The sequence below is a fragment of the Rattus norvegicus genome, chromosome 17 (assembly GCF_021556685.1).
Source record: "Rattus norvegicus strain SHRSP/BbbUtx chromosome 17, alternate assembly SHRSP_T2T, whole genome shotgun sequence".
Classification (NCBI taxonomy): Eukaryota; Metazoa; Chordata; class Mammalia; order Rodentia; family Muridae; genus Rattus; species Rattus norvegicus.
In genome coordinates, this window is record NC_141550.1 from 12,100,545 (window position 1) to 12,126,464 (window position 25,920).

Below are 25,920 nucleotides of genomic sequence, written 5' to 3' on the forward strand. Positions count from 1 at the left end.
TCCGTGCATAGCAGTCCCTTAAGTCACTTGGTGCCTCTCCTTTTCACAAGGCTAATGTGATCCGTGACCCAAGCTGTCGCCGTTCCTGTGAGAGTGTGGAAACAACCCCACAAAGCAGGGAACACTGGGCTAGGTCCCAGAGAATAGGAGTCACCAAGTGTGGGTGCAGGTGTAGAGAGGAGGGACATGCTGCCTTGAAGAATAACTGGCAGAAAACCAAAGACCTGGACACTGTATTTCCACTTGAAATTCTTTATACTCTAGGACTATATTCTGACTGGGCAAGCCAGAAAAAGCTCTATTTAGCCTGTGAGAGGTCTCGCGGTTGAGAGACTTGGGGAATGAGCTGTGAGCCTCTCTTGTAAGGAGTGCATTGCTTAGTGGTTCCGATGATACCGTTGTTTTTTTTTTTTTCCCATCTGGTTCACAACCAGTAGCCAGGCAGAAGCTCGAACCTGCCAGTCAGAGTGTTTATTAACACAGCATGTCCCGCAACGCCAGACAGATGCCTGGGGAATGGGCGGGACAGACAGGTGGTGGCACCTGTACTCCATCTGTCCTCAGCAAGTATGGAGGCCCATGTGGAGAAACGGTTTCAACCTCAGAATAACCATTCACCATCACCACTTTAGCAGTGAAGCTGCCCTATCAAAGAGGGTGAGGGCACTGTCAGGAGCCTCGTGGCCACGAGCTAGGACCACTCCTTGATACCAGACCCTTTCCACTCAGGGTGGGAGCAAAATCGAACAGAAACCATGCAGACCTATCAGAGCTATTGCCAACTATTAATGCGAGACCTGCTCGGAGAACAAGGAGACCAGACATGACTGACACCAAGCTACGATGTCCAGGATTCTGTGTCCTTTTCACTAAGTACTTCCTGGTGGTGTGTTAAGTGCAGTTTGCTCTTAGCTTCAGTGAGTGCCGTGGTCAGATCACTAGTGGTTTTTGAATGTAAAGTCTAGTAGAAATGGTTGCTCACACATCAAACTCCCTGTAAGCCTTGTGCCCCAGAGGGGCCAGTGTTAGCCTTAGCGCTCACTCTGGTACTGTCCCCCACAAGGCAATGGGGGCACCTTCTGTGGCTGACTCCCATATCAATAGTCTTTAAAGTGTCCTTTCCAGTGTTTTCAGCATCAAAGTCAGAGTTCAAACTCAGTGTAGTGTGCTCACAGCCATTTCTGTCCATCGCAAGTCTTTTAAGCATGAACAGCGTGGACTTAAACTGCTCATGGGCTGGAGTGTCCTGTCCTCCTCCACTGAGCATGCTCAGGAATGAAGCCACCTATGATGGCTTTGTATGAACTCGGCCCAGGAAGTGGCAGGATTAGAAGGTGTGGCCCCGTTAGAGTAGGCGTGGCCTTGTTGGAGTAGGTGTGGCCTTGTTGGAGTAGGCGTGTCCTTGTTGGAGTGGGCGTGTCCTTGTTGGAGTGGGTGTGTCACCAGTGGGTGTGGGCTTTAAGACCCTCATCCTAGCTGCCTAGAAGCCAGTATTCTGCTAGCAGCTGTCAGATGAAGATGTAGATCTCTCAGCTCCTCCTGCACCAGGCCTGCCTGGATGCTGCCGTGCTCCCACGTTGATTATAATGGACTGAACCTCTGAACCTGTAAGGCAGCCCCAATGCAACGTTGTCCTTATAAGAGTTGCCTTGGTCATGATGTCTGCTCACAGCAGTGAACTCAAACTAAGACACCACCCATCTACTAACACGTGGGAACTCCCTGGATAAACTCCCCATGCTTTCTGTGTTCAAGGAAGACACTGCTTCCTGATGGTGCCCCCTGCAGTCTCTCCTTTCCGGCTGCGGCCATTAAATTTTCTCCAGTCTCGGTCTAGTCTCTGTGTCTTTCAGCTGCACTGGCTGCCATGAAAACCTCTAGTGTTTCTTCAGTAGCTCCGTTTGACTCAAGCTTTAAGGAGCCTGGGAGAGCACTGTGGTGGGACCCGCTGCTGGCTTGGGAAGTCGGCGTGCAAAGCCCCTGATTCCACTGCTTTGCCGTCTCCCCACCAACACAGTTTCCTCTGGTAGCCTCCACCTTCCCAGGATCCCTCAGTTTCTCAGATCAGCACTGCCCCACTGGGCACGAAGTGTTCCACTGTAAAAAGCCCTTTCTACATTAATATTAAGAAAAGCAGTAACAGTAGCCCTGGACCTGGGATTCTCTGGGTTATGGACACTGGTCTTTCTTCTGTCTTCTTAGTCGTTTCTTTGTTGGAAATCATATACATATGCATGCGATGAAATACGATCATATACGACTCCTCGCTCCAACTCCCCCCACGGCTCCCCCTCCCAACCTTATGTCATTTAGCAGCCACATCTTCAAAACAGGGCTTCATCTACCCTGTGCTTGCTGGGCTGCCCCTCAGATGCAACAAAACCAAAGTTTCTTCAGTGAGAGAACTTGAGACACTGCGTGGCCATGGAGAAGATGCTCATCGCTATCTGTTGTGGCTTTCCTGGTTCTTGTAGGTCATGGGGACCCATATGCCAATGTATTGAGTCTGTTTCCGGCTGCTTCTGGACATGGTAGAATGTGTGCCGGTCTGTGTATATGACTTAGTTAAATTTTGCCTACAGCAGAGGTCCCCAGTAGATGAAAGAGGAAAAAAAGGATTCTGACTCCAAGCAGAGGCGCCCTCTGTATGACCAGTGAGAGCACCAACTCCATGTTCAGTTTGCTGGTAGGATCAGGGAACTGCACCCACGGAACTGCCTCTTGATTGGTTTCTGAGACTTTCCAGGCTGCAGGTTCTTTTGTGTATGAGTGTGCTGTGCATAGCGTTCACGCATGTGCACACCTTGTGTGCAGATGCTCGTGGAGGCTGGAGGTCAGCCTCAGCTGCTCTGTGGCTTTCCACCTTGATTTTTGACGAGCAGTGTACCGTGGATCCTGGAGGTAGCCGGCATGGCTAGGCGGGCTGGCAAGATAGTCCCAGAGGTGGTCTCTCGTCACTTACCCAGAGAAGGGATTACAGCTGTGTGCTTTGTCTGTGAGTTCTGGGAATAGAAATTAGGCTCTTAGGTCTTTCTAGCAGGTAGTTTGCCAACTGACCACCTCCAAGAACTAGTTTACAGAGTGTGTATTTTGATCATTCGTTCCTGACACTGTCCTGGGCTAGCGTGTCACTCCCCAAGAGGTCAGGCCCAAGAAGAGCTCAGGCCAACAGTTAAGGGCTGCCTGACTTATCTGTGTGGACGACTTGGGTCTTGGTGCTGCCCACCAGCAGTTGATTCTTGACAAGGAACACTGAGGGAAATTGCTGCCTAGTGGACAGAGCTGTTCCCAGAATAATGGAATTTCAGTTGCGGGGAGTGGTCACAGTTCCCATCTTTCTGATCTCACCTCAGGAGACATAGACCACAGTACTGCGCCTTTGCTGGGGCCCACTCCTTGCTGCAACAGGCTATTCATGTCTGTCTATCTGTCCCTGTGCATGCGCTCCTGTCCCTTTAAGAGGAGGTGGGTGTCAAGTGCTTGTAGGTCTGTCTTCCCTCCATATTCCTTCTTCCTCAGCTTCAGATCTTCAGGCCCTATGCTGAGGGACCAAATATGTGGGAAGCTGAATGAAGACCAGAGTCTGCACTCATTGGGACATAGCCCATCACAGCAGAGGTGCATTCTCTCACAGTTCTGGAGGTTCAAAACCCAGATGTCAGCAGGAGTGGCCCCTTCTGAGGCTCAGAGGTGACTCTGCCCTTTGTCTCCCTGAGCTTTGGGAATAGCAGGTGGCCTTTGGCATCCCTTGACACTTCTCGTCTTGGGGTAGCATGGTTCCTGTTTCTCACACTTCTGCATGTGTTTGTCCATCTTCATGCCTGCTTAGCAGGACCCTGGTCATTGCTTCAGAGCCCACTCTGCTTGTCTAAAGTTGAAAGTCTGCACAGTGATCTCAAGTCAGAGACCACACCCACTGTTTCCTGCGGTCAGGGTTCAGCATAAGGTTCGGGAATGGACTCAGGCTATAGTTAAGATGACGAGTGTTTTCCCAGCATACACTGAGTCCTCAGTTTGAGCTGCAGGGTTCCATAAATTGGACAGGGTGTTCCATACCTGTAATCCCAGCATTTGGGAGGTAGAGACAGGAGGAGGGAGGGGCAGAAACTCAGGGTCATTCTGAACTACAAACGTGATTCATGGGAACATCAGCCTGCACTAGGGACTTACTCTCCTGTGTAATACATACACACCCACACCCACACACACGCACACACACATACACACACACATACACACACATACACACACATAAACATGCACATGCACAGACACACACAAATACACACAGACACACACACATATACATACACACATACACATATATACACACACATATACATACACACATACACATATATACACATACACACATACACATACACACATACACATGCACACACAGACACATATACATACACATATACATACACACATACACATGCACACACACACATACACAATGAATTAAAGAATGAATAAATAAAAACATCAGCAAAACATCATTGCATGACATAAATCACTTCTCAAGGTACAGTTTTATCTTTGCCTCCATCTCTCAGGTTCCTCTTGTGTGTATGTGTGGTGGGGAAACGCCTGTTTACGTGTTTTCACATGAATGTGTATGCAGGTGCACTTGTGGGGATCCTATGTACATATACATACATGTACATGCATGTGTATGCATGTAGAGCCCAGAGGGAATATCAGTGTTTGTTGCTCTCGGATATCATTTACCTTGTTTTTTTGTTTTTTTGTTTTTTTTTTTTGTTGTTGTTGTTGTTGTTTTTTGACAGTCTCTCACTTTCTCCTGGATATTACTGGTTTGGCTGGGCTGGCTAGGCAACGAGCCCCAGGAACCAGCCCGTCCTCAAATTACGAGCACATGCCACCACACCTGGAATTGGGGGTTTGGGTGGAACTCGGCCTCTTGCTTTCATAGCAAGCACTTCACTGACTAAGCTCTCTCAAGAGCCCCACACCCATCGTTTGCGTTCTTTATTTTCCCCAGGGTCTCTGATCCCGCCCTTTCCCCCATTTTCAGCAGTGGGTTTGTGCACAGTGCACAGGGAAGCCTGACCCAGGCCCCTGCTCTGGCCTCTGGCTGGTTTATTGACCTGTAAATATTTTCCTCTGAAGTTGGCAGCTTTACATCCCTGCGACCCTCAGGGTCTCCTTTTCACTTGACGCTCCAGGAAATTGTCCGTTTCGTTTCCCACCAATCAAAACCCCATGACCTCGTGACCCCAGGCACAGAAGGCTTTCTTTATTTCCTTTCCTACACCAGGTTGCCCTGATCAGGAAGCCAATGGGGGGTGGAGAGTGGGGGGAGGATTCCTAAGTCATTTGACAACATGGGTGACCGTCTGGGCACTTAGTTGGGTTATAAAAATCATTAATCATTGATCTGTGTGCAATTGGGCAGATGGGAGCCGTTTCCCGGGGATGGGCTTCTCTGTTAGCCTCTGGGGTCTTTTGATGTTGGATTCAGCCCCTGCGTGGAGGCCTACCAGGCCACTGCAGGGATGAAGCCCTTTGCATGAGCTGTTAAGCTTGTCTCAGTGCAGAAGGGGAACCCATGTGGGTGAATCGAGGAGGAGAATTTCTGTTCCCATCCATTCAGTATGCCAGCCAGGTCTTCAATGAAATTTTCCGTCAGTGCTACCTGGCTCCTTACAACCTGATTGGTTGTCTAGAGAGGTTTGAGGCTGCTGAAAGGAATTTCTGTAAGCTCATGGAGAGCTTAGAAAATGGTTCACGCCAGCCTTATATTTCGAACGTCAGAGAAATGAAGCTGAGAGGCTAACTGGCTGGCTGCAAATTCAACCCCCAGGGGGAGGGATTTGGTGCACAGTCTCCAGGGAACTTGCTCTCTAGCTCTCCGGTTTGGCCTCAGGAGAATCGATGGTGGGGAGAACGGTGCGCCAAGCTAACTTGGCAGCTCTCTCGGGTCAGTGACATGCACGTGCTTGGTAAAATATTAGGAAATGGTGTAAATGCTTTGGCAAACATACAAGCAAAATGGAGCGATGCCCAGGAGCGAGAAAGAGAAAGGAAGGGATTAAAAGTAACAGCCCAGGTCTGCCAGAGAGGCTGTTCTACGATGTCTAAGTTTGCAGCCTTGGAGAACAATCCAACCTTCCTGAGTCCTCCTCGTGTTCAAGAGTCCCATGAGAGGGAATTGAATTCTGGGCACACGTGGGGTGGCCCTGCGGCCATGCTGCAGACTTGACATGTCTGGGGATTTCAGAAACAGCCACCAGCAGGACATAGGTATCCTGGCCAAACAGCAGCTTGAAATGTCAAAGGCAAAACATTTGGAGTGGAACAGCTCCAGGAAGTAGACGCCACGGTGGAGAGTGTTTCTGTTCACCTAGGAACTGGACAGCGCAGGTTTTCTTCTGAGGAGAAGTGATGGGCCAGGATAAAAATCAAGTGAGCTTTTCATAAAATAAAGGGGTTTCCATGTCAGGCCTGATAAATCTTCTTCCAACTATGGAGACTGTTACACTTCTTTAGTTTCTTCAAGAGTCTTGAGTCCTAATATCAAGCCAGAAAATGAACCCTCGGGGTCTACACCACTGAGGCATTGTGGGTAAGCCTCTCACTCAAAGCTAGAGCTGCTGGTCTGGGGCAGCCAAGGAGGTGAGAATGACCTAGCTTAGGCCGGGAAACATCTGAGACGGTGCCCAAGCACCTTCACAGTGAAGCCAGGAAATTTGTTCTTTATAGGAAAGGATGAAAACCACCCAGAAGAACAAGTGGTGGATTCAAAAGGGAACCAAGCAGACTTTCTAGAAGCAACACCTATGAGTTGAGAAACTGGATGGACAGGTTAAAGAGCGGTTTAGACAGTGTAGAAACAACCTCAGAGAGCCATAGGGGCAACACACTGAATATTCCAAATGAGAAACGGGGGTGGGGATTAGGAATGAAGGCAGGATTTCATGAGACACTGACAGAGAATCTTACTACACTGACGAACACATGAGTTTTCAGAATTAAGGAAAGGAGCTAAGATCCGAAGAGGCTAACATAATATTAATTGTGTGGTTTTAAGAGCTGATGCTTAGGATGGCCAAGACAGGGGAAGAGCATTAATAATTAATAAGTTCAGATTTGCCTGCAAACAGTGTGAACTGACAGAATTGCCAGCATTCCTTGTAGAGGCAAAAGACAATATCACTGCTGAACTAGAGTTCCATACCCAGCTAAACTACTCGGCAAAGTAACAGATACATTTACAGTAAGAATAAATGTACAACCTCAGTCTGTCATCCAAAGCACGAATGTGACTCTAGCTGGTTTGAGCTGAACGTTAGAGGAAGAAAGGAAGCAGGGAGTGGTGCCGAGGAAAGAGTTTATAGCGTGGCTGATGTTAAGGAACCCTGACAATAAAGAGCAACACTAGTGATCTCAACTGAGTGAAACCAGAGTGTGAGTAAGAAGAACTGAGAGGCAGGGACTCCTCTTGTGAGCAAGGTCTGGGGAAAGGGGGTGGGGGTGGGTTATACTCCAACATTTAAAGGTTCTTGCATTCTGGGAAGCTTTGTCAGATGAAGCATGATCCTGATTAGAAGTAGTTTAATTGCAAAACCGTAGCTGTCAAACAAGTTAAAAGCAGAAGTAGAAAGCCATTAAAGATTCATTTTAAAATGAAGCAAAAGGAATTAATAGGCAAAATGAAGACATTAAAACCCATTTAAAATTCATGTATTAAAACGTTCATAAGTTCGTGTATAAAATTATATGCAACGTATATAGGGTTTATAAGGGGTAAAATATCATAAAAATGGTAAACGATTAGGCTGATGAAAGCAGAACCATTTTAACCAGTTCCTCGGGGCGACTTCGAGGAGTCAGAATCTGCTCTAGACAAATGCATTCTGAAGTGATCTAAGGAAGGAACAATAGGGTAAACCTGAGGGAGGATGACCCCAGACACGAGGTTTCTAGTCGTTAAATGGACATCAGGAGAATCGCTGATAGCCGTTTGACAGGGAATAGGCGAGCAAATCCCTCATGGAAACAACTGATAAACATAGCGAAATTACCAACATCAAGCAGGCAAGCTTGACTTCATAAGCACACACAAGCTTCTATGGCAGCAGAGAAAACATCACCACTCAACACATGTGGACTGTCTGTAAGAACCGACGAATCCCGGTTGGGCTGCAGAGGGGATCTCATTGACCTCAAAGAGTCATCATCACGTAAAAAACACTGTTTTAAAGAAGGAATATTTGTTGTCTCTGGGATTTCTTGCCACCCCACCCCACCCCACCCCCATTTAATATGTGTGGGTGTTTTCCCTGCATGTCTGTCTGTGAGCCTTTTGTGTGCCTGATACCTATGCCAGAGGAGGGCACTGGATCCCCTGAAACTGGAGTAACAGATGGCCGTGAGCCTCCACGTTGGTGCTAGGATTTGAACCTGGAACCTCTAGAAGAGCTGCCAGTGCTGTGAGCAATCCTTAAGCAAGTTTTAAAAATATCTTAAATTATATATGTGTGTGTGTGTGTGTGTGCGCGCGCGCCCCATAGGTCCTAGGAATCAAACTCTGGTCATCAGGATTGGTGGCAAGCACCTTCATCCCCTAAGCCATCCTCCTAGTCCCTAAAGCTTGTTTTTCTTTTTTGAAAACAAATACAACAACAACAACCAGTACAACTAATGCACACCTTTAGAGTTAGTGAGCAGGCGCGTTGGGTAATGATGCCTGTGGCCAAGCCAGAAGTCATTCATTTGCTCCCTGGGACCCACATGAGGAGAAGAAAGGACTAACGCTTTCCTTTTCTTCTGATGTTCATCCACATCCATGCGGCGGGATGCGTGCACATGCACAGATACACTCAGGTCAATTAACAACCATAAAGAGGCACACCTTTAATAACCTTTAATAACGTTTACATGGGTAAAAGAAAAAAAATCTTGAAACGAATTACAAGCCACTTGGGTCTGGCCACATATGGGAAGACTGAAGCGATTTATTGTGTGGCCGGCGAGCTCGAAGGGAAATTTCATGTCTTACACCTCAGTTATTGATAGGGGAGGGATTCACTGTAGAAGTTGGGGGTGAGGAGGGCAGAATGAAGATGAACAGGCAGTTTCAAAAAGAGGCGCTCAGTGTCCAAGAAACCTTCTGGAAGAAGCTGGTGCTCACAGAGACCTCTGAAACCCCTGGTGGCCGTACAACAGAGGGGTGCTTGGTCACATGTGTCCGATTGGTAAAACTTTAAGGTCACCCAAGACCAAATGCTGTCAGAGTTGTGGTGGGCGCACTGAGATGTTCGTAGAAGGCTCATCTGCCAAGACGTGGGCTGACAGTAGCTCCCAGGACTGTGTACCTCACGCCCAGCAGGTAGGTACACTTGAACACAGGCAGGGCCAGATGTGAGCGCAGATGGTCAGTAAACCTGTCGAAGCCCAGATGTGAAAACAGCTCACTGCCCCTCCGCTGGGAAATAAGGACCTAAGCTGTGGTGTATTTATACGGTGGACTATTACACAGTAATTAAAGAACAGGACCAACATAAACCGGTCTGAGTGAAAGCAGGCAACTAGAGAAGGTGGCCTGTCAAGAGGAAGGTTCTTGAAAGTATAAAGCAGTACAAATTGGAGTGACGGATAATCGCTCCTTGGAGGGAGGACTGGGGGACCGGAGGCTTTCGCTTGTATTCCAGACGTCGTAAATGTTCTAGGTCAAGTACGGCAAGAGGCAGCCATCCAGGTTTTATGTTGTTTGTGGGGATGTGTCTAGCCTTGATTTCTGTGTGCTGCAGTATTTCAGCTTTTATTGGTCTTTGATCCACCAGAATAATGGACAAAGCAAATAGCAGAAAAGTCAGGCGAGGGGCGTGGATTCACAACGGAGGAAGGCTCTGTTGTTAGCGAAGCTGGGAGCTACGTAGAGGTCGGAGACGACGGTGACAGCTGAGAAGCCATTGAGGATAGGGCGATGCAAAAAAGTCTCGGGGGGGGGGGGAAGTGAATGCTCTGCACAGTGATGGCACCCTCAGAGGTCACACCGCCCTAATTTCCTTATCCTGTGACCGTATGTCCTTGCATACAGCCTTTGCCAGCGTGATCACCTGCATTTACAGAGGGCCCCTGTGTAACCAGAGCCCTTACAACAGAGGGACAGAAGGACCAGAGTCTGTAGTCAGAGATACAGCAAAGACAAAGGAGTCTGGAGCCAAGGAGTAGGGTGGCCTTCGGTGAAGAGCAAAAGCAAACAGACCCTTGGGACAGAGCCAGCCCCACCAACACCCTGACCTCTGTCTCTGCTGCTGGGGTGTGAGCAGTAACAAACTTGTGATGTTCTATACTGTGACGTCCTGGCCGTCTGTTAAGAATGATAATAGGAAATGGGTGTATTTCCTGGAAGCCTGCTGTCCTGTAGTCTCCCTACATCCTTTAGAGGTGTGGACAAGAAACCATAGGGATAAAAGTGATGTGCGTCTCTAAGGAAGATTACGGGGGTGGGGGGTGGGGGTGGGGGGGGAGAGTGATCTTCTTGAAAAATAAAATAGGCAGATCTGTGTGAAGAAAACTGTAACTCTCTTCTGGGTAGATGAGGTCTAAAGTAGGAACCTGGGCCGCCCTGTTTCAAGTGGCATCCGGAACTCAGCCTTGGCACACACCCACCTCAGGCCTTTCTGCCCCAGAGCCCTGTTTCCGAGAAACTGAATAAGGTGATTCAGAATGTAATCAAAGGGAGAAAATGCCCTCAAAGTTGCATCTGCCGCTCTCTGTGTCAATATGCGTGTGACTCCTCGTGATGTGACGGATGTGCTGGGATGTAGCCGTGGGTGGTAGGAAGGTGGAAGGGTGGGCGTGGCAGAGGTCCTTTTGCAGAGAAAATGCAGTCAGTGAACACCTAAGGAGTGACACTGTGGCCTAGTCAGTATCATGGGTTTTGTCAGAGATCTTCATGCTTTAAAGAATCTATAGCCATGCACAGCATTGTGTGGTTGCAATCCCAACACTGGAGTTTGAGATAGGAGGGTGTGAGTTCAAGTTTGGGCCCAGCCTGGGCTACATGAGACTTTGTCTTTTTTTTTTTTTAAACAAAACAAAATAAAAAATAACAACAAAAGCCCAAACAGGTTTCAGATGATAGGGAAGGGCTTTAATGTGCCCTCTGGAGCAAGGGTGTGTATCAGAGAGCCTTCATCCAGGCATGAGACCTAGGGGTGTGGCCCGGACACCAGCATGACTGGCTTAGCCCATGCATTCAATCAAGTCTTCTAAAACAGAATCACCTACCAGGTGACTCAAATCTGTGTCCCACCAGAGGCTGAGGCAGGAGGATTGCTATGAGTTAGAGGATTGCTCTGAGCTATGTAATGAGTTCCAGGCCAACTCAGACTACACAGTGAGACCTGTGAGAAAAACGGACTCAAACAAAACACAGAATCCAAAGCCCTGTCTAAGACTGCCCAGTACTTACAGTCATGTGACCAGTGACCTGGCTGTGCCCCTCCAGAAGCCATTGGCTTGAATCGTGGACTCAGTGTTCCCTGCGGTGTTATAGAATGTGCTGTATGTAAACGAAAAGGGACACCTTTGCTCAGGATGGTCATGCAGGAGCCCAGGCCTTTCCTCCTGACCTCACCATGTTTGCTCTCTGTGACTCCATTCCTTGCAGGCTACTTTCTGAATTTTCTGGAGCCCGTCAACAATATCACCATCGTCCAGGGCCAGACGGCAATTCTGCACTGCAAGGTGGCGGGAAACCCACCTCCCAACGTGCGGTGGCTGAAGAATGATGCCCCTGTCGTACAGGAGCCACGGAGGGTCATCATCCGGAAGACAGAATATGGCTCCCGGCTGCGGATCCAGGACCTGGACACGACAGACACGGGCTACTACCAGTGCGTGGCTACCAACGGGCTGAAGACCATTACCGCCACTGGTGTTCTGTATGTGCGGCTCGGTGAGTGAGGACGGCAGAGGCCCCGTGCTAGCAGATAGCATTCACGGTGCAGAGCGAGGGACACGTTTAGTATTTGGAGCTGAGCATGTACAGGTCAGCAAAATAAAATCCAGAAAACGCCCCAAGGCTCTCCTCGAAGGAGAGAGCAAGCTCCTTTCCTATTTTACTGCTAATAGAGGAGAAGGCAGGCGGAGCAGCCTGTGAACCCAGGCTACTGAAAAGCATCCCAGACGTTCAAGGTGAGATGGGAAGTGCCCAGCAAGACTACACTGCAGGAGGCCTGGCCCTCATGGAGGACGACAGGGGCCAGAACCTAGGACCCTTCTGTGGTTCCCCCAGCCACTGGCTAGGACTCACTAGCCATGCCTTTTCTATGGTTCTGCTTCAAGTGCACACCGATCCTTCATGTGCAAAGCTGGCCCTGCTTGGGGGACTGGGGGAGGAACATAAGCTGCGGTATTGAGTTTCTGTGCTTGGGACGGCAGGATTAGATGGCAGAAGCAAATTATCCTCCTTTGACTCAATCGGGGACAGTCCTGGGTTGCATACACCTCCGGCCTGTCTTCTGGGCTCGCATTAGAGCCAGCTCTAATGAGCAAAGCAGGCTTTGTGGATACATTTTAGATGAGGAGCAGGCAGGGACAGGAAAAGCCCCCACACAAGCCCCTACACAGAAAGTTCTCTCTCTGGGGTGTCTGGTGTCACTGGCACGGCCTCATGAGTGGGAGGAGAGTCCGCAGCCCGGGGACAGCTGGCCACGGAGGAGCTGCTGGACCGTCCTTACCACTGGCCATATCAATAACTTGTCTTTCTGTTTCTGTTTGTCTTTAGGTCCAACGCACAGCCCGAACCACAATTTTCAGTAAGTATGCGTCTCCATCACTCGGCTGGCATCCTGAGGGTTTCTCTTGTGTCAGAGTGAAGGTTTTGAGCCCTAAGATGGCCACGTCTATACCGAGTTTGCTGGGAGCCCAGCTAAGCAGGCATTTAATTGGAGTTGGAAAACTTACAGTATCATAAACAGATGTTAATTGCTCTCAGCCACCCTAATTGCACCAGGGCAACGAAACGGGATACCTAAGCTTGCACACCAGACTCTCACAGGAGTGTTGGTGGATGGGGAAGCCATTCTCGTTCTGCAAGCCAGCACCGCCAATCTGCAGTTCCTAGTTTCTGTCTGGTGTTAAAGACGGAACCCAGGGTCTTTCTTGCACAGCCTCTGCCACTTGGTTCTGTCCCCTGGCACCCGTGCCTTATTTGATCGTTGTGACACCCTCCGCAGCAGATTCTCAAGTTCGCATTAAAGAAGAGGAGTATTGGTGGGTTCTAGCCTTGGATTCGGGCTTTGGTTTCCCAGGAAAACAGTCACTCCTCTTCAGACTAGCCATAAAGGGCAGTCTCTGCCCTGCGGCTTGCTAGCTCTTTCTTTGACGGGAGAGTTACTCCTTCTATCATCTGACTTTGTGGGTGGGCGATCATCCTGTCCTAAATCCTTTCAGATTTCTCAGCAAGACAGAACTTGTTTACGGGTTCTCATCTCCACCTGGCCTCAGGACCCACCAGATGAAGAACGAGAGGATTCCAGTGGGAGTAAGGGCGGGGCAGTGGGCAGCTGAGTGGACAGCAGCAGCCAACACTCTGGGCAGATGGGTGGAATGCCGAGAAGCCAGCACCCCAACTCATTAGGAACACTTAGCGCCCAGGGTGACTGAAGCAGAGAAATGGCCTCAGGGAGAGTGGGTGTGGGTGGGGATGGGTGTGGGTGGCTTTAGAGAGGCACATGTCAATTAAAAACTTGAAATAGTTCTTTGTTCTTATCTCCATACACGTCCATATCATACCGAGGGTTATTATAGAATGTTACATACTGTTAGACCACTCATTCTTGTTGCCGGATGTGGTAGTGTGGTTAGGGACATACATGAAGCTCTGGATTCAGCCCCTAGCACTGCAAACACAACACATAGATACATGCTATTATGAGTACTGTCGTTGGAATTCCCTTACCCACCATTTAATGACTATTATAGTGTACATAAATATTTGTCCAGGCAATATCAAATATGTAAATTTGTAGAGCTGCAAAACCGATCTCTTCATAGACTTTGGTAGAGTGGTAAATTGTCACGTATGTAGAATGTTTCATACTGTTGATTTCCTCTTCGTTTTAAACCGTGTCTGAAAGCAGGACATTTTGTGAACTAGCTGGGGATGTTACAGTACAGTTCGCTCTCTGGGTCCTGGGATTAGAACTCAGATAGACAGTCGGTCTTGGAGGCAAGTTCCTTTGCTCACTGAGCTGTGCAGCCCACACCCAAATGGAAATATAAAGTTTTCTGTTCTGTGGAGAATTCTTGGGCTCTTTGTGTTGTGTCTTGTTTAAAAATGTCGTCTGTAGTTTCCTTGAACGGATACTGTTTAGATTGGACTAATAGTGAATTCATGGGTAATGGGTGAGGACTGAGGTCTCTGCTGAATTTTCCTCACAAGAGCCATGCTTTCTATGTTCTGAAGTATTCCCCTCCCAACATTTTATTATGAAATATTTCAAGCATGAGATGTTGGGGGCGGCATTTTAGAGTGAGCACCCAGCCACAGGCAAGCCCTTGCCATTCACTCTGCTGGCTTCATTGTGTCTTCCTCCCGTGCCCTATCCATCCATCCATCCATCCATCCATCCATCCATCCATCCATCCATCCATCCATCAACCCATCTATTCATCCATCCATCCATCCATCCATCCATCCATCCATCCATCCATCCATCCATCCATCCAATTTCCTACTTCCCAGAGTGTTTCGGATAGCCTCACACCTATCCCGAATTACCTCAGTGTGGATACACAGTGTTTACATTGTATACTGTGTTAACAGCTAAGAACAAAGAGTGTGTCTTTGTAGTCACAGTCTCAGGTATACAAACAGCAGTAGCTTTCACATGTTAACATTCTCACAGAGATTTCCTGTTGCGGGATGATGATCACAGAATTAGAATGGTGGTGTGAGTTACTCTTTTTAACTCGGTGCTGGGCTAATCTGGCTCTGTGCTGGGGGATGACTATGAAGGGAGTCGATTCATTTTTAAATTGCCAAATGAAAACTTTACAGCCAGGCCTCTTAGTGGAAGTTTGTAATCCCTGTTATATGGGAAGCTATGGCAGGAGGATTGAAAGTTCAAGGCTAGCCTGGGTTACAGAATGAGTTTAGGGCTAACCTGGGCAATGTCATGAAACTCTGCTGGGAACAAAGGAGATAGGGCCCTTGCCTAGCATTCCCAAGGCCTTAGGTTCAATTCAGGATATGATACACAAAATAATGAATAAATAGAATAAGCACTAAAATTTGTGTGCATAGTTTGAGAGCATAGCTCGACAATAAAAGTATTAGCATGCAAAACACCCTGAGGTCAGGATTATACTCTTATCTGTTTATAAAATACAGCATGATGTCTTGATATACTTACATGTTGTAGAATGACCTAATCAGGCCAATTAGCACGGGCATCATCTCCTATAATTATCATTTTTTTGCGATGAGAATAGGTAAGATCTCTCTGTTCGAACTTTTTTTTCCCCACCCCCAGCCCCTCCCCCTGTTCGAACTTGTTAATTACACAGTACGTTGTTCCTAACTCACTGTGTCATAGTAAACAGGTTGCTTGGGCTCAGCTTATCTCATGGTGACTGAAATCTCTCAATTGTGCCCCTCATCCCCTCAGGCTGTTTGGCTCCAGTCCCTGGTGGCCACCATAGGTGGATACTTTGATAACATCCCTGTGGACTGAGGTCACTGGCCTTAGGCTTTCTGTAGCTGTGGCTTTGTGACTTTGTTTTTCCTATTGATTTTGACTCTCTGAGACGAAGCAGCTAGTGATTTCTCTGGAAGGAAGGCAAAGGGGTGGGTTTAATAAGTAAATAATCCCTTAGTTGTCTGTGTGCTCTAGGAGTGACCAGTCTGTCCCGCTCAGTGGCTCCTCCATGGCCCTGTTTCCTTGGCAGAGACATAGCCTTCCTGGCTGCCCTTGGTCAATGTTCTGTTGGTGGATGGCAAGCAGGAGGGGGAGGGGCATGACTGACAAAGGAGGCAGAGTTCATCCCGTGTCATGTGACTCCGAGGAGGGGGCTGTTATTGGTCCTCACACAGAAATGTGACTGTCTGTCTCTTGCTCTCGCTCTGCTTTCTGCCTTCAGACCACATGTTGGTGCTGGCAGCCTGAGACTTATTTTGCTGTGCTACGGAAGGCAGGTGGCTGCCCTGGGTACTTAAGGGATTTCCTGCCATCCTTCTATCTGCTTTCAGTTGATGGTGAGGAGGGTGTGTGTAGAGAAGAAAGGGTGGCACGGCCCTTCTTATAGGCTCTTTTGGGTTGGGGTGATGCCCTGAGGATCATGCCTACCTGACATTCCCTATGTACAGTGGGGTTCGTTTCTTCTGTTTTAACTCGTGTCCACTGTGCACTAGGCACAAGGTTGTGATGCCCAGAGCCTCTGCATTAGAGCCCGTTCCTTCTGCTGTTGTCCTCAGCCAACCTTTGGGTACACGGGTGTATGACACACTGCCTCAAGAAAGCGCCCTGTGCTTTTGAGCAGTTAAACATTAAGCTAATTCTTGGTATTTTGAAAGTCACCTTCCTTGGCGCCATGTCTTTAAACCCTTTTATTTTCTGACTTTCTTGGCTACCAAGTGTGACCACAACTGGCACCATGTTAGCCAGTTGCATGTTTGCGGCCCTAGAATTTCCATTACCAAGTCCACCTTACCTGTCAGTCTGCAGACCCAGGACCTCTGTCGCCTGAGTGTCTGTTTCTCTGTGCCGGGCTCACAGTCAGGTGCACCCCCAAAGCAGAATGCCATTGGCTGCTCCTACAGCTCTCCCAGTGCTATTATGGAGAACAACTTTTTTTTTTAAGATTTATTTATTATATTTATATTACACTGTCGCTGTCTTCAGACGCACCAGAAGAGGGCATCAGATCTCTTTACAGATGGTTGTGAGCCACCATGTGGTTGCTGGGATTTGAACTCAGAAACTTCGGAAGAGCAGTCAGTGCTCTTAACCGCTGAGCCATCTCTCCAGCCCGAGAATAACTTTTTTAACTCCAGTTCAGGTTTTATCCTAATTACAGGACAATAACAAGATAAAAACAATTTTAATTGCCACTGACAAGCCAGTGACTAAAGATGACTTGAGGAGAAGCCAGGCTGCCTTATTACAAGTAATATTCTCAGAAAAAGACTGAGATGGCATTTGGTGTTGAAGCTTAGACCTCCAGTCCCTTAGAGGTTCACCTCAACCAACCACAAGTGGAGCTTGAAGGAGAGATGCTAGTCTTAATTTTTAACTCAAAACCGCCTTGTTAGAATAGGAAGTGTGTAACTTTTGGGACCTGGGGGGATGACTCTATGGGTAAGAGTGCTTGCAGGGCAAGCATGAGAGCTTGAGTTCAAATCCCAGCCTCCATGTGAAAACCAGACATGATGGTGTTTCTGTAACCTGTTGCTCTTATGGGGATAGAAGGTGAGGATAGGAGGATCTTCAAAGCTGATAGGTTAGTTAGTCTGGAGTATACAGTGGAAGAGCAGAGACCACACCTCTCTTTCCCTATCCCAAACAAAGCGGAGGATGAAGATATGCCCATATTCACACACACACACACACACACACATACACAGAAAGAAAGGTAATTCTCTTTACATCCTGTAGTGAATAAAAATTGTGTCTTAATACTTAAGTCTGTGTGCTACCTAAAATGAGGGATGTTACGTGACAGTAGTATAATGTCTGGATATTAAATTATACTCCCAATTCCTTTAATGGTCCACTTAACAGATCCCCTCCCCCTTCACAAATGCTAACTGACTGATGCAGTTGGTCTCTAATCTGGATCGTTCCTTGACCTTCTGTGGCCTCTTTCTTCTTAGGATGCCTCCTCTGGAGGCCTTTCTTAACAGGAGAGGCTCTGGGGCTTGCTTCCTATTTGTAGGGCCCTGCCTCAGTTTCCCTGGGGCCTCTGGTTCCTACTGGTTCCATCTCTTAACCGCACAGCTCTAGTCCACCTGTCTCCTTCCCTGGCTGTGGTTTCTCCCAGTAGTTGTTTCCCTTCCCAGCTTCCAGTGTGGCCAGGCTCTGGCCTGTACCTGGCCAAGTCAGGTAGAACAGGGCATTCAGTCCGACTCCACACATCTCTGAGGATCTTGTGGGCGGTGAGAACATGTTCCTTTCTTTCATGCACCTGACTCCCAGGCCTAAGGTCACATCAGAGGCTCATTCATGGATCCCCTGCTCCGCTGCTGTGCCCTCTCACACAGCAGCTCTGAAAACTTTGCTGCACCCCACTACAGTTGCCTCCTTTGAGGCTCCTTGGGCTGTTGAGATAAATATGCCTAGTTTTCATTGTCAAGGAATTGGACATTGAAGGGATTAGAATTACCATGGAAATTTGTATAGGTATATCCGGAGGGGATTTCTAGAAAGGTTGACCTGAGATTAGAAGATTTGCCTTGAATGTGGGCAGCAGCATCCACCCCTTGGAAGATGGAAGCAAGCCCGTCGTCGTCGTCGTCGTCGTCGTCGTCGTCGTCGTCATTATCCATCGTGTCTGACTGTAGATACATTTATTGCTCTTGTCTGCGTGTAGATACAATGTATCTGCATTCATCACTCTTATCTGAGTGTAGATACAATGTATCTGCATTCATCACTCTTGTCTGACTGTAGATACAATGTATCTGCATTCATCACTCTTGTCTGACTTAGATACAATGTATCTACATTCACCACTCTTCTCTGAGTGTAGATACAATGTATCTATTACATTCATTGATCTTGTCTGTAGATACAATGTATCCAATTGCCTCCTGCTCCTGCACCATCACTTCCTTACTGCATAATGGACCCTCTAAGCATAAGCCAGAATAAACCTTCCCTCCTTAAGCTGCCATCATCAGATATTTTATTACAGCAGTGGGTTCTAGAAAGGTCAGGCTGAGGGGTTGGGGATTTAGCTCAGTGGTAGAGCGCTTGCTAGCAAGCGCAAGGCCCTGGGTTCGGTCCCCAGCTCCGAAAAAAAAGAAAAAAAAAAAAAAAAAAAAAGAAAGGTCAGCCGTGGAGAAAAGAGAACAGACTACTGTCCTGAAACCTCTTGAGCCCCTTATGTATGCCAGTATCATCTATGTTATCCACACAGCAGACTCCAGGCTGCGCCTCAGAGTGTCCTCTGTACAGTCGACTGTGGTGCCAGTTTCTCTGGGACAGACTTTTGGAGTGCCCTCTGTTGCCATGGAGAAAGCAGAGGACACCCACATGTGCTGCCTTTGTTCTTCTCAAAGACTGCCCCCAGCATTTCAGTGCTGGAACACACTTCATGGATTATTAAAATTAATTAATAATTTAAAATTATTTAAAAAATCTTTGTTTATAAATGAGGGCACCGTGAGGGGGATGCCAGTCTCTGATGTAGCTCAAGAATGAGAAGTGTGTTAGGTGTGTAATATCCTTGTGCTAAGAATCTGTGGATGAACACCTCATGTCCACATCACCTCATTTGTAAGAAGTCTTCCTGGGGCTAGAATGGTAGTGCACACTTTTGATCCTAGCAGCCAGGAGGCAGAAGGAGGCCTATCCTTGTGAATTTGAGGCCAGCCTGATGTACATAGCGAGTTCCATCCAGAGGCACACAGTAAGATCCTGTCTCAAAAGAAAAAAAGAAGTCCATTCATGCTTGGCACTTGTCTTTTAAAAGTGACCAATAGGGGCTGGAGAGATGGCTCAGTGGTTAAGAGCACTGGCTGCTCTTCCAGAGGTCCTGAGTTCAAATCCCAGCAACCACTTGGTGGCTCACAATAATCTGTAATGGAATCCGATGCCCTCTTCTGGTGTGTCTGAACAGCTACAGTGTTTTTACGTAATAAATAAATCTTTTTTAAAAAGTGACCAATAAGTTGTTAAACATCTGTGTTAGGTTTGCAGCCAGTCTGACCAGAAGTTAGTGTTCTCTCTTGTCCTCTTATAACACAGCCACTGATGGAGTCCGAATCAACTGACCATCACAAGCTGAATCGAGCAATGTGCATTAGGGTTCATTTTGAGTTTCCCCTTCTATGGGTTTATGCCTACATACCCAGCATGCTATCAGCATTTCTAGAAGTTTCCAGTCCTCTGAGAAACTCAGACCCATCCTCTTCCCCCTCGGCATCCAGCAGTCTGGGATCTGGTTCCTGCCTCTAGACTTTGCCTTTTCAGGAGCATTGCAGAGTTGGAGTTCCACGCACACACACAGCACAGAGCTTTTCAGATGGGCTCATTGTCCCCATGCCAACCACCCACATCCTTTCCCTGACTCGTGTCCTGTTGTGTGGAACCCCCACTGGTTTATCTATGCATCTGGTTGCTTCCAAAGTTGGGTAGTAAGAAGAAAACCACTATGTTATGCTGTTCCTGCTCATGGAATTTTTGGACCAAGTAAAACAGAAATGCTGGCCTGCCAAGTATGGCGATGTAATCCCAACACTCAGGAGGCTGAGGCAGCATGGCCCCTCAGAGCTCACAGCCAGACTAGACTGCAGAATGAGTTCAGAATTAGCCTGATTAAATAGAAAGGCCCTGTCACAGGACTAAACAAACAAAGCAGAGCATTGACGGTTTGTAAGATTCTGGATTAAAACCACTCCGTGGACTCTTTGTCCTCAGCAGTCACTCATGGAGGTTTGTATGTCTTTCCAGGGATGACGACCAGGAAGATGGCTTCTGCCAGCCTTACCGAGGGATCGCCTGTGCACGCTTCATTGGGAACCGAACTATTTATGTGGACTCCCTCCAGATGCAGGGGGAGATTGAAAACCGAATCACAGGTAGGAGCACACAGGCCCCTCGGGGTTCAGCAAGAGCATATATAGGCTCCTCCTGTGCAGACGACCGGCCACCACTCTAGTGTTTTATCAGTTAGTGCCACAGACTGTCAGGCTCTCTAAATTCTGTTGTAGTAGGAAATGAGATCTTCCTCAGAAGCAGTTGCACTTGCTTACGTGTTTTGCCCTAAAATATCTCCAGTGTTTTAGGTTAGTGTGTTAAGTCCTTTATCAGGCACAATAATAAAATATTCAAAGTTAAACACCCCAGAAAGAAATGTTTCCTTGGCTCACAGCTTCCAGCCCACTGAAGCTTCTTTAGCTTCACCACATCATAGTGGGAGCCATCATGGTAGGAACCCATCTGAGAAGTGGGGATCACTGGGCAAGACAGGAAGCTAGCTGCAAGGGAGTACTGTAGGGGTGTGGGGCAGACCTGTTCCTTCTCATCAACCTTGTGAGAACAGAGCCTGTCCCATGAAAACTGCTTCAATCTGCCCTGTCCTGATCCTGCAAATGCAGAATCCAATAGGCTTTGAGTCACAGAACCAACATGACCCCGCAGAGGAGCTCATTTCGCAATGGCTTTTCTGGTTCGGTGCCCCCAAGCTCTTTCATGCACAAATACATTAAAAATGTGATATGAAATCACCTTAGACCACATGGATGAACCACATTAGTGAATTCTGTGTTGAAACTTGGGTTCCCTCCCCAAAGATCTCACTACACAGGTGTTTTAAAATGTGGGAGCATCCTCAAGTCAGAAATTCTTCTAGGTTCTTCTGTAGAGCTGGTGGGTTATGGGGAACAATGCTCATCTTTCATAAGTCAGCATGCTCGGATTTGTTCCCCTAGTTTGAATTCATTAGCGATAAGCTTATAGTTATGACCCATGGGACAAGCCATGTGTCCTGATATACTTGAATTAGTCTTCAGAATGCCACCCAGATTCCTCTCAAAGGATCAGAGAAAGGACCAGAGAGCCGGGATGTCGGAGCAGCTTGACTTTATAGCTCTTTGAACAAAGGCATGAAGCTAGCCATGGCAGTGTAGGTCTGCATTAAGCACTTGGGAAACTGAGGCAGGGGGGATGTTGCTTACTGGCTTGCTCCTCATGGCTTGCTCAGGCATAGAACCCAGGGCCTCTACCCCAAGCGAGGCACCGCCCACGATAGGCTCTCCCATCAATCACTAATTAAGAAAATGCTCCATTGGCTTGCCCACGGCCTGATTTCATGGAGGCATTTTCTTCATTGAGGCTTCATTCTGTCAGATGACTTTAGTTTGTGTCAGGTCCACATTAAAGCTAGCCAGCATACTGGAGATCGGTCAATGGGTGACATTCTGGGTGTAGGCACAGATGAGGAGCAGGGGTTGTGGAAGCACCTTCCCTGCCTAGAGCTGATTTTGGGTAAACAGCCCTCAAATGACACATCTGGAGCCCTGTAAATATGGCTGTGACATTGTGGGCTGGCTCCCTACAGTAAATACCGACTTTGCCTTTCTTAGCCCTTACCAAGGCTGACTTTTCTGACAGTAGTCCCCTTCATTGCCAACTCTCTACTGGGGAGTTCATTCCTTAGTTAAAGCAAATCCTGGACACATTGTCCTTGATCTCTGGTGCCTGTACAAGAGTAAGGCCTATGATAGCCAGCCCCAGAGCTAGCCAATCCCTGGGGCCACTCACATCCCACCAGTATTTTAGGTACTGTGTGGAAGTTCATCTCTAAATGTAGTCTCAACTCATCACTTTACAGATAGAGGAATAGGCTCAGGGACTATAAAGGACTGAAAGACCAACTGTCACTTTTATACAGTAAATGAGAGGTGGCTGGAACCCAGACTCAATATTTGGAGGGTCTGGGATTGTATCCTGGGACTAAATGGCGGGCAGCAGCGCCACCTGCTGGCTACATGTGGTAGTGCACACCCCAGGCTCTCAGCCTTTGAGTTTTTGCAGCGTTCACAGTATCTGCAGGGTGTGTAGGCAGAGGAACCTGGCTGCTTCCGTTCTCCATTTCTTACTGGATACCTCATGCCCCCTCTGACTTTCCCAGCCCTCCATGCACATCCCCTTTACCATCTGGGCTGTTTGGCTGGACCTCTCAGGGTGAGCCTGGGGTACTAGAAGAGCCCCTCAGTTAGATCCCTCCTCTTTCTTGCTATGTTCCTACGTCAGGCTGTGTACAACCCCGTGCTGTAGAACTCACGCACAGACTAGATCCTCAGGAGATAAGCTCTGATAGGTGGAGTGAGGCAAGGTCTCCAGGGCTAGAATGAGGTCGAGGGATAGAGTGAGTGTCCAGGACTCAGGGTAGCCACAGGAGTCGGGGTCGGGGGTCAGGGTTGTAGAGTGAGCCATTGATGGTGCTAAGGTTGTGGTTTGGACAAAGCATAGAGGTGCAGGGGCACTTAGAGTTGTGATTGTTGGTGTTTAGGGTGTGGATCAGAAGTTGTGGGTCTGGAATAGGATAATGGGGGTGTGAGACAGTCTCAGATGGGCACCCACGTCAGGGCTTGGGGCCCAGAGAAAAGGGATGGTTGGTGATGGCTTGTCAGGAGGCCAGACAGAAGCCTTGCAGGTACCTGGAAACCCAGAGGAGAGGACGGAGCGAGAGCTATCTTTGGTAGGGGTGAAGTTGAGGGGGTGGAGAGGATCAAGGACCAAGGGTAGGAGCTTCGGGGTTCATCATTTGGTAAGGGCAGGGCTGAGGAGTGGGACAGATTAGAGACTGATTGAAGGCGGGGTATCTTGGGTGGGGGCGGGGCTTGAGCTGTCTACCGCTCATCAGTTTCTTTTCCACGCAGCTGCCTTCACCATGATTGGCACCTCCACGCACCTGTCAGACCAGTGCTCGCAGTTTGCCATCCCATCCTTCTGCCACTTCGTCTTTCCTCTATGCGACGCGCGCTCCCGGGCGCCCAAGCCGCGGGAGCTGTGCCGGGATGAATGTGAGGTGTTGGAGAATGACCTGTGCCGCCAGGAGTACACCATCGCCCGCTCCAACCCTCTCATCCTCATGCGGCTCCAGCTGCCCAAGTGCGAAGCGCTGCCCATGCCCGAGAGCCCTGATGCTGCGAACTGCATGCGCATCGGGATCCCCGCCGAGAGGCTGGGTCGCTGTGAGTTTCCCGGGGGTGCAGAGCTGAGCAAACACACTTCTACGCTTCTTAAGGTCTCTGTGCCCTTCTAAGCAGGGCCAGGTCTATTGCCAGAGTCCACAGCGCCCTCTAGCGGTTGAATGGTTAACCTGTACCAGGCTCTTACCTGAGCTGCGCCCTTCCCTCAACTGGGTCCATCTCCTTGAACCTGGGGTTTCCAAAGCCAGTGATCTTGGGTTCATACTCCAATCCATGTTGGGACCATTGGAGTGGCAGAGCCAGTCTCCCAGCTTGTTTAATGGTCTTCAGGACCCTGAGCCCCAAGGATTCCTAGCACTGGACAACTTTCAAGAGCTCAGCGAGCCCCAAACAGGCATCCCTAGAGAAGGGAATCTGGGCCAATCAGCTTTCCTGGGTGCCTGCCCGTGGAACATCTGATCGCAAAGATAGGGGCTAGTCCCTTCTTCGGAGCCCGAGATCTGGGCGTGGCCACTTTGAATCTGCACAGGACAGAGGCACGCCCCCATCTTTCCTCCGCAGCACAGTGCCACATGGTTCCCCATCATCCCCATGCCTGTGCGCTGGAGGTTTTAGTCAGCTCCACGAGCCCTGGCAGGTGGACAGAGGCCAGTCTGGGTAGGTCTAGCATGGCTCTGTCAGCAGCAGTGAAGACCTCAGGGGGCGGGGCGTCTAGAACAGGTAGAGAGACCCAAAGACCCAGGCCTGAGGCTTCTTTCCTGCAGACTCTAAGGATATCTGATATCTGTGGTTCATCTGGGTGTTCCAGAAGTGGGCAACTCCTTACCAGGGTAGTCAGGGCCTGGTCCCAGCATGTACCCCCACACCTTGACTTCGGTTTTATGCCGTGACCGGAGCAAGAGGCTGAAACTCACACGTTCTCCATTCTCACCACAATGATCACGTTACTGAGCTGGTGAGTTAAGATTTAGATGTTTCATAGGACAGAGTGTGCAGTAAACACTTGTGAAGCTTATCAGACACATCCCAGGTTCGAACGCCTCTGTGGAGGCCGTGTGTCTGTCCTCACACGTGACTGGGCCAGACTCTCACTGGGCAGCAAACATGGTCTTTGCAGGTGCAGGGCCAGGCCTGGGACCTGCCCCTGTTGCCTCTGTAGTTCCAAATTGCTTCTAGAACAGGCTACTGTTGGCATTAGCATCCCGGCCTGGGTGGATGGGTGTGGGTGCCTGGTGGAATGCCATAAGTGGTCTCGGGGCTGCAGCATCTGCAATAGAGGCTTGCTTCCCGTATGTGTCCCTGTGGCACCTTCTGTGTCACTGGTGGGCTTGGGACTTGATTCAGTCCCTCTAGTGCTACTTCTCGGGTCATATGTAAAACCCTTAGGTCTTTTGGGTTTCCAGCAAGGAGGCAGGGTGGCTCTGTTGTTCCTTTCTGAAAGCCCTAAGGGAAAGAGGGCTCAGCACACAGGCTTGCCCATGGCCCGGGATGCTCAGGCCCCTGACTCTCTGTTTCTCTCAGATCACCAGTGTTACAACGGCTCAGGCACTGATTACAGGGGCATGGCCAGCACCACCAAGTCAGGCCACCAATGTCAGCCTTGGGCTCTGCAACATCCCCACAGCCATCGCCTGTCCAGCACAGAATTTCCAGAGCTGGGAGGAGGCCACGCCTACTGCCGGAACCCGGGAGGCCAGATGGAAGGCCCGTGGTGCTTTACGCAGAATAAAAACGTACGAGTGGAACTGTGTGACGTACCCCCATGTAGTATGTATTCTCTCTCTCTCTCTATATATATATATATATATATTTTTAAATGTTATCTGTTGCCTGTAATGTGAGTTTGTGTCTTGCCAGGGGGCAGTGGGGATGTCTTGTGTCCCATATTATCACCCAATCATTCGTTTTAAACAGTATTGTAATAGCAGATCATCACAGGATGTTTTAAGCTATAAAAACTCCAAATGCTGTGCTAGGCAGCGCTAATCTCACCTTCCAGCAGTGACCGCCATGTGCTTTCTAGAACATTCCTTCTACCAGGTCCCTGTGTCTGT

At 48.7% G+C, this 25,920-nt stretch overlaps 1 protein-coding gene across 1 annotated transcript in view; it reads left to right on the forward strand.

The window, feature by feature from the left end:
- The window catches only part of Ror2 (receptor tyrosine kinase-like orphan receptor 2), a 174,897-nt gene that overhangs the window by 142,310 nt on the left and 6,667 nt on the right, over nucleotides 1-25,920 (forward strand). The window contains 5 exon segments of the mRNA NM_001107339.1: nucleotides 11,651-11,938; nucleotides 12,770-12,800; nucleotides 20,661-20,788; nucleotides 23,594-23,908; nucleotides 25,388-25,633. Of these exon segments, the coding sequence (NP_001100809.1) occupies nucleotides 11,651-11,938; nucleotides 12,770-12,800; nucleotides 20,661-20,788; nucleotides 23,594-23,908; nucleotides 25,388-25,633 (1,008 nt within the window).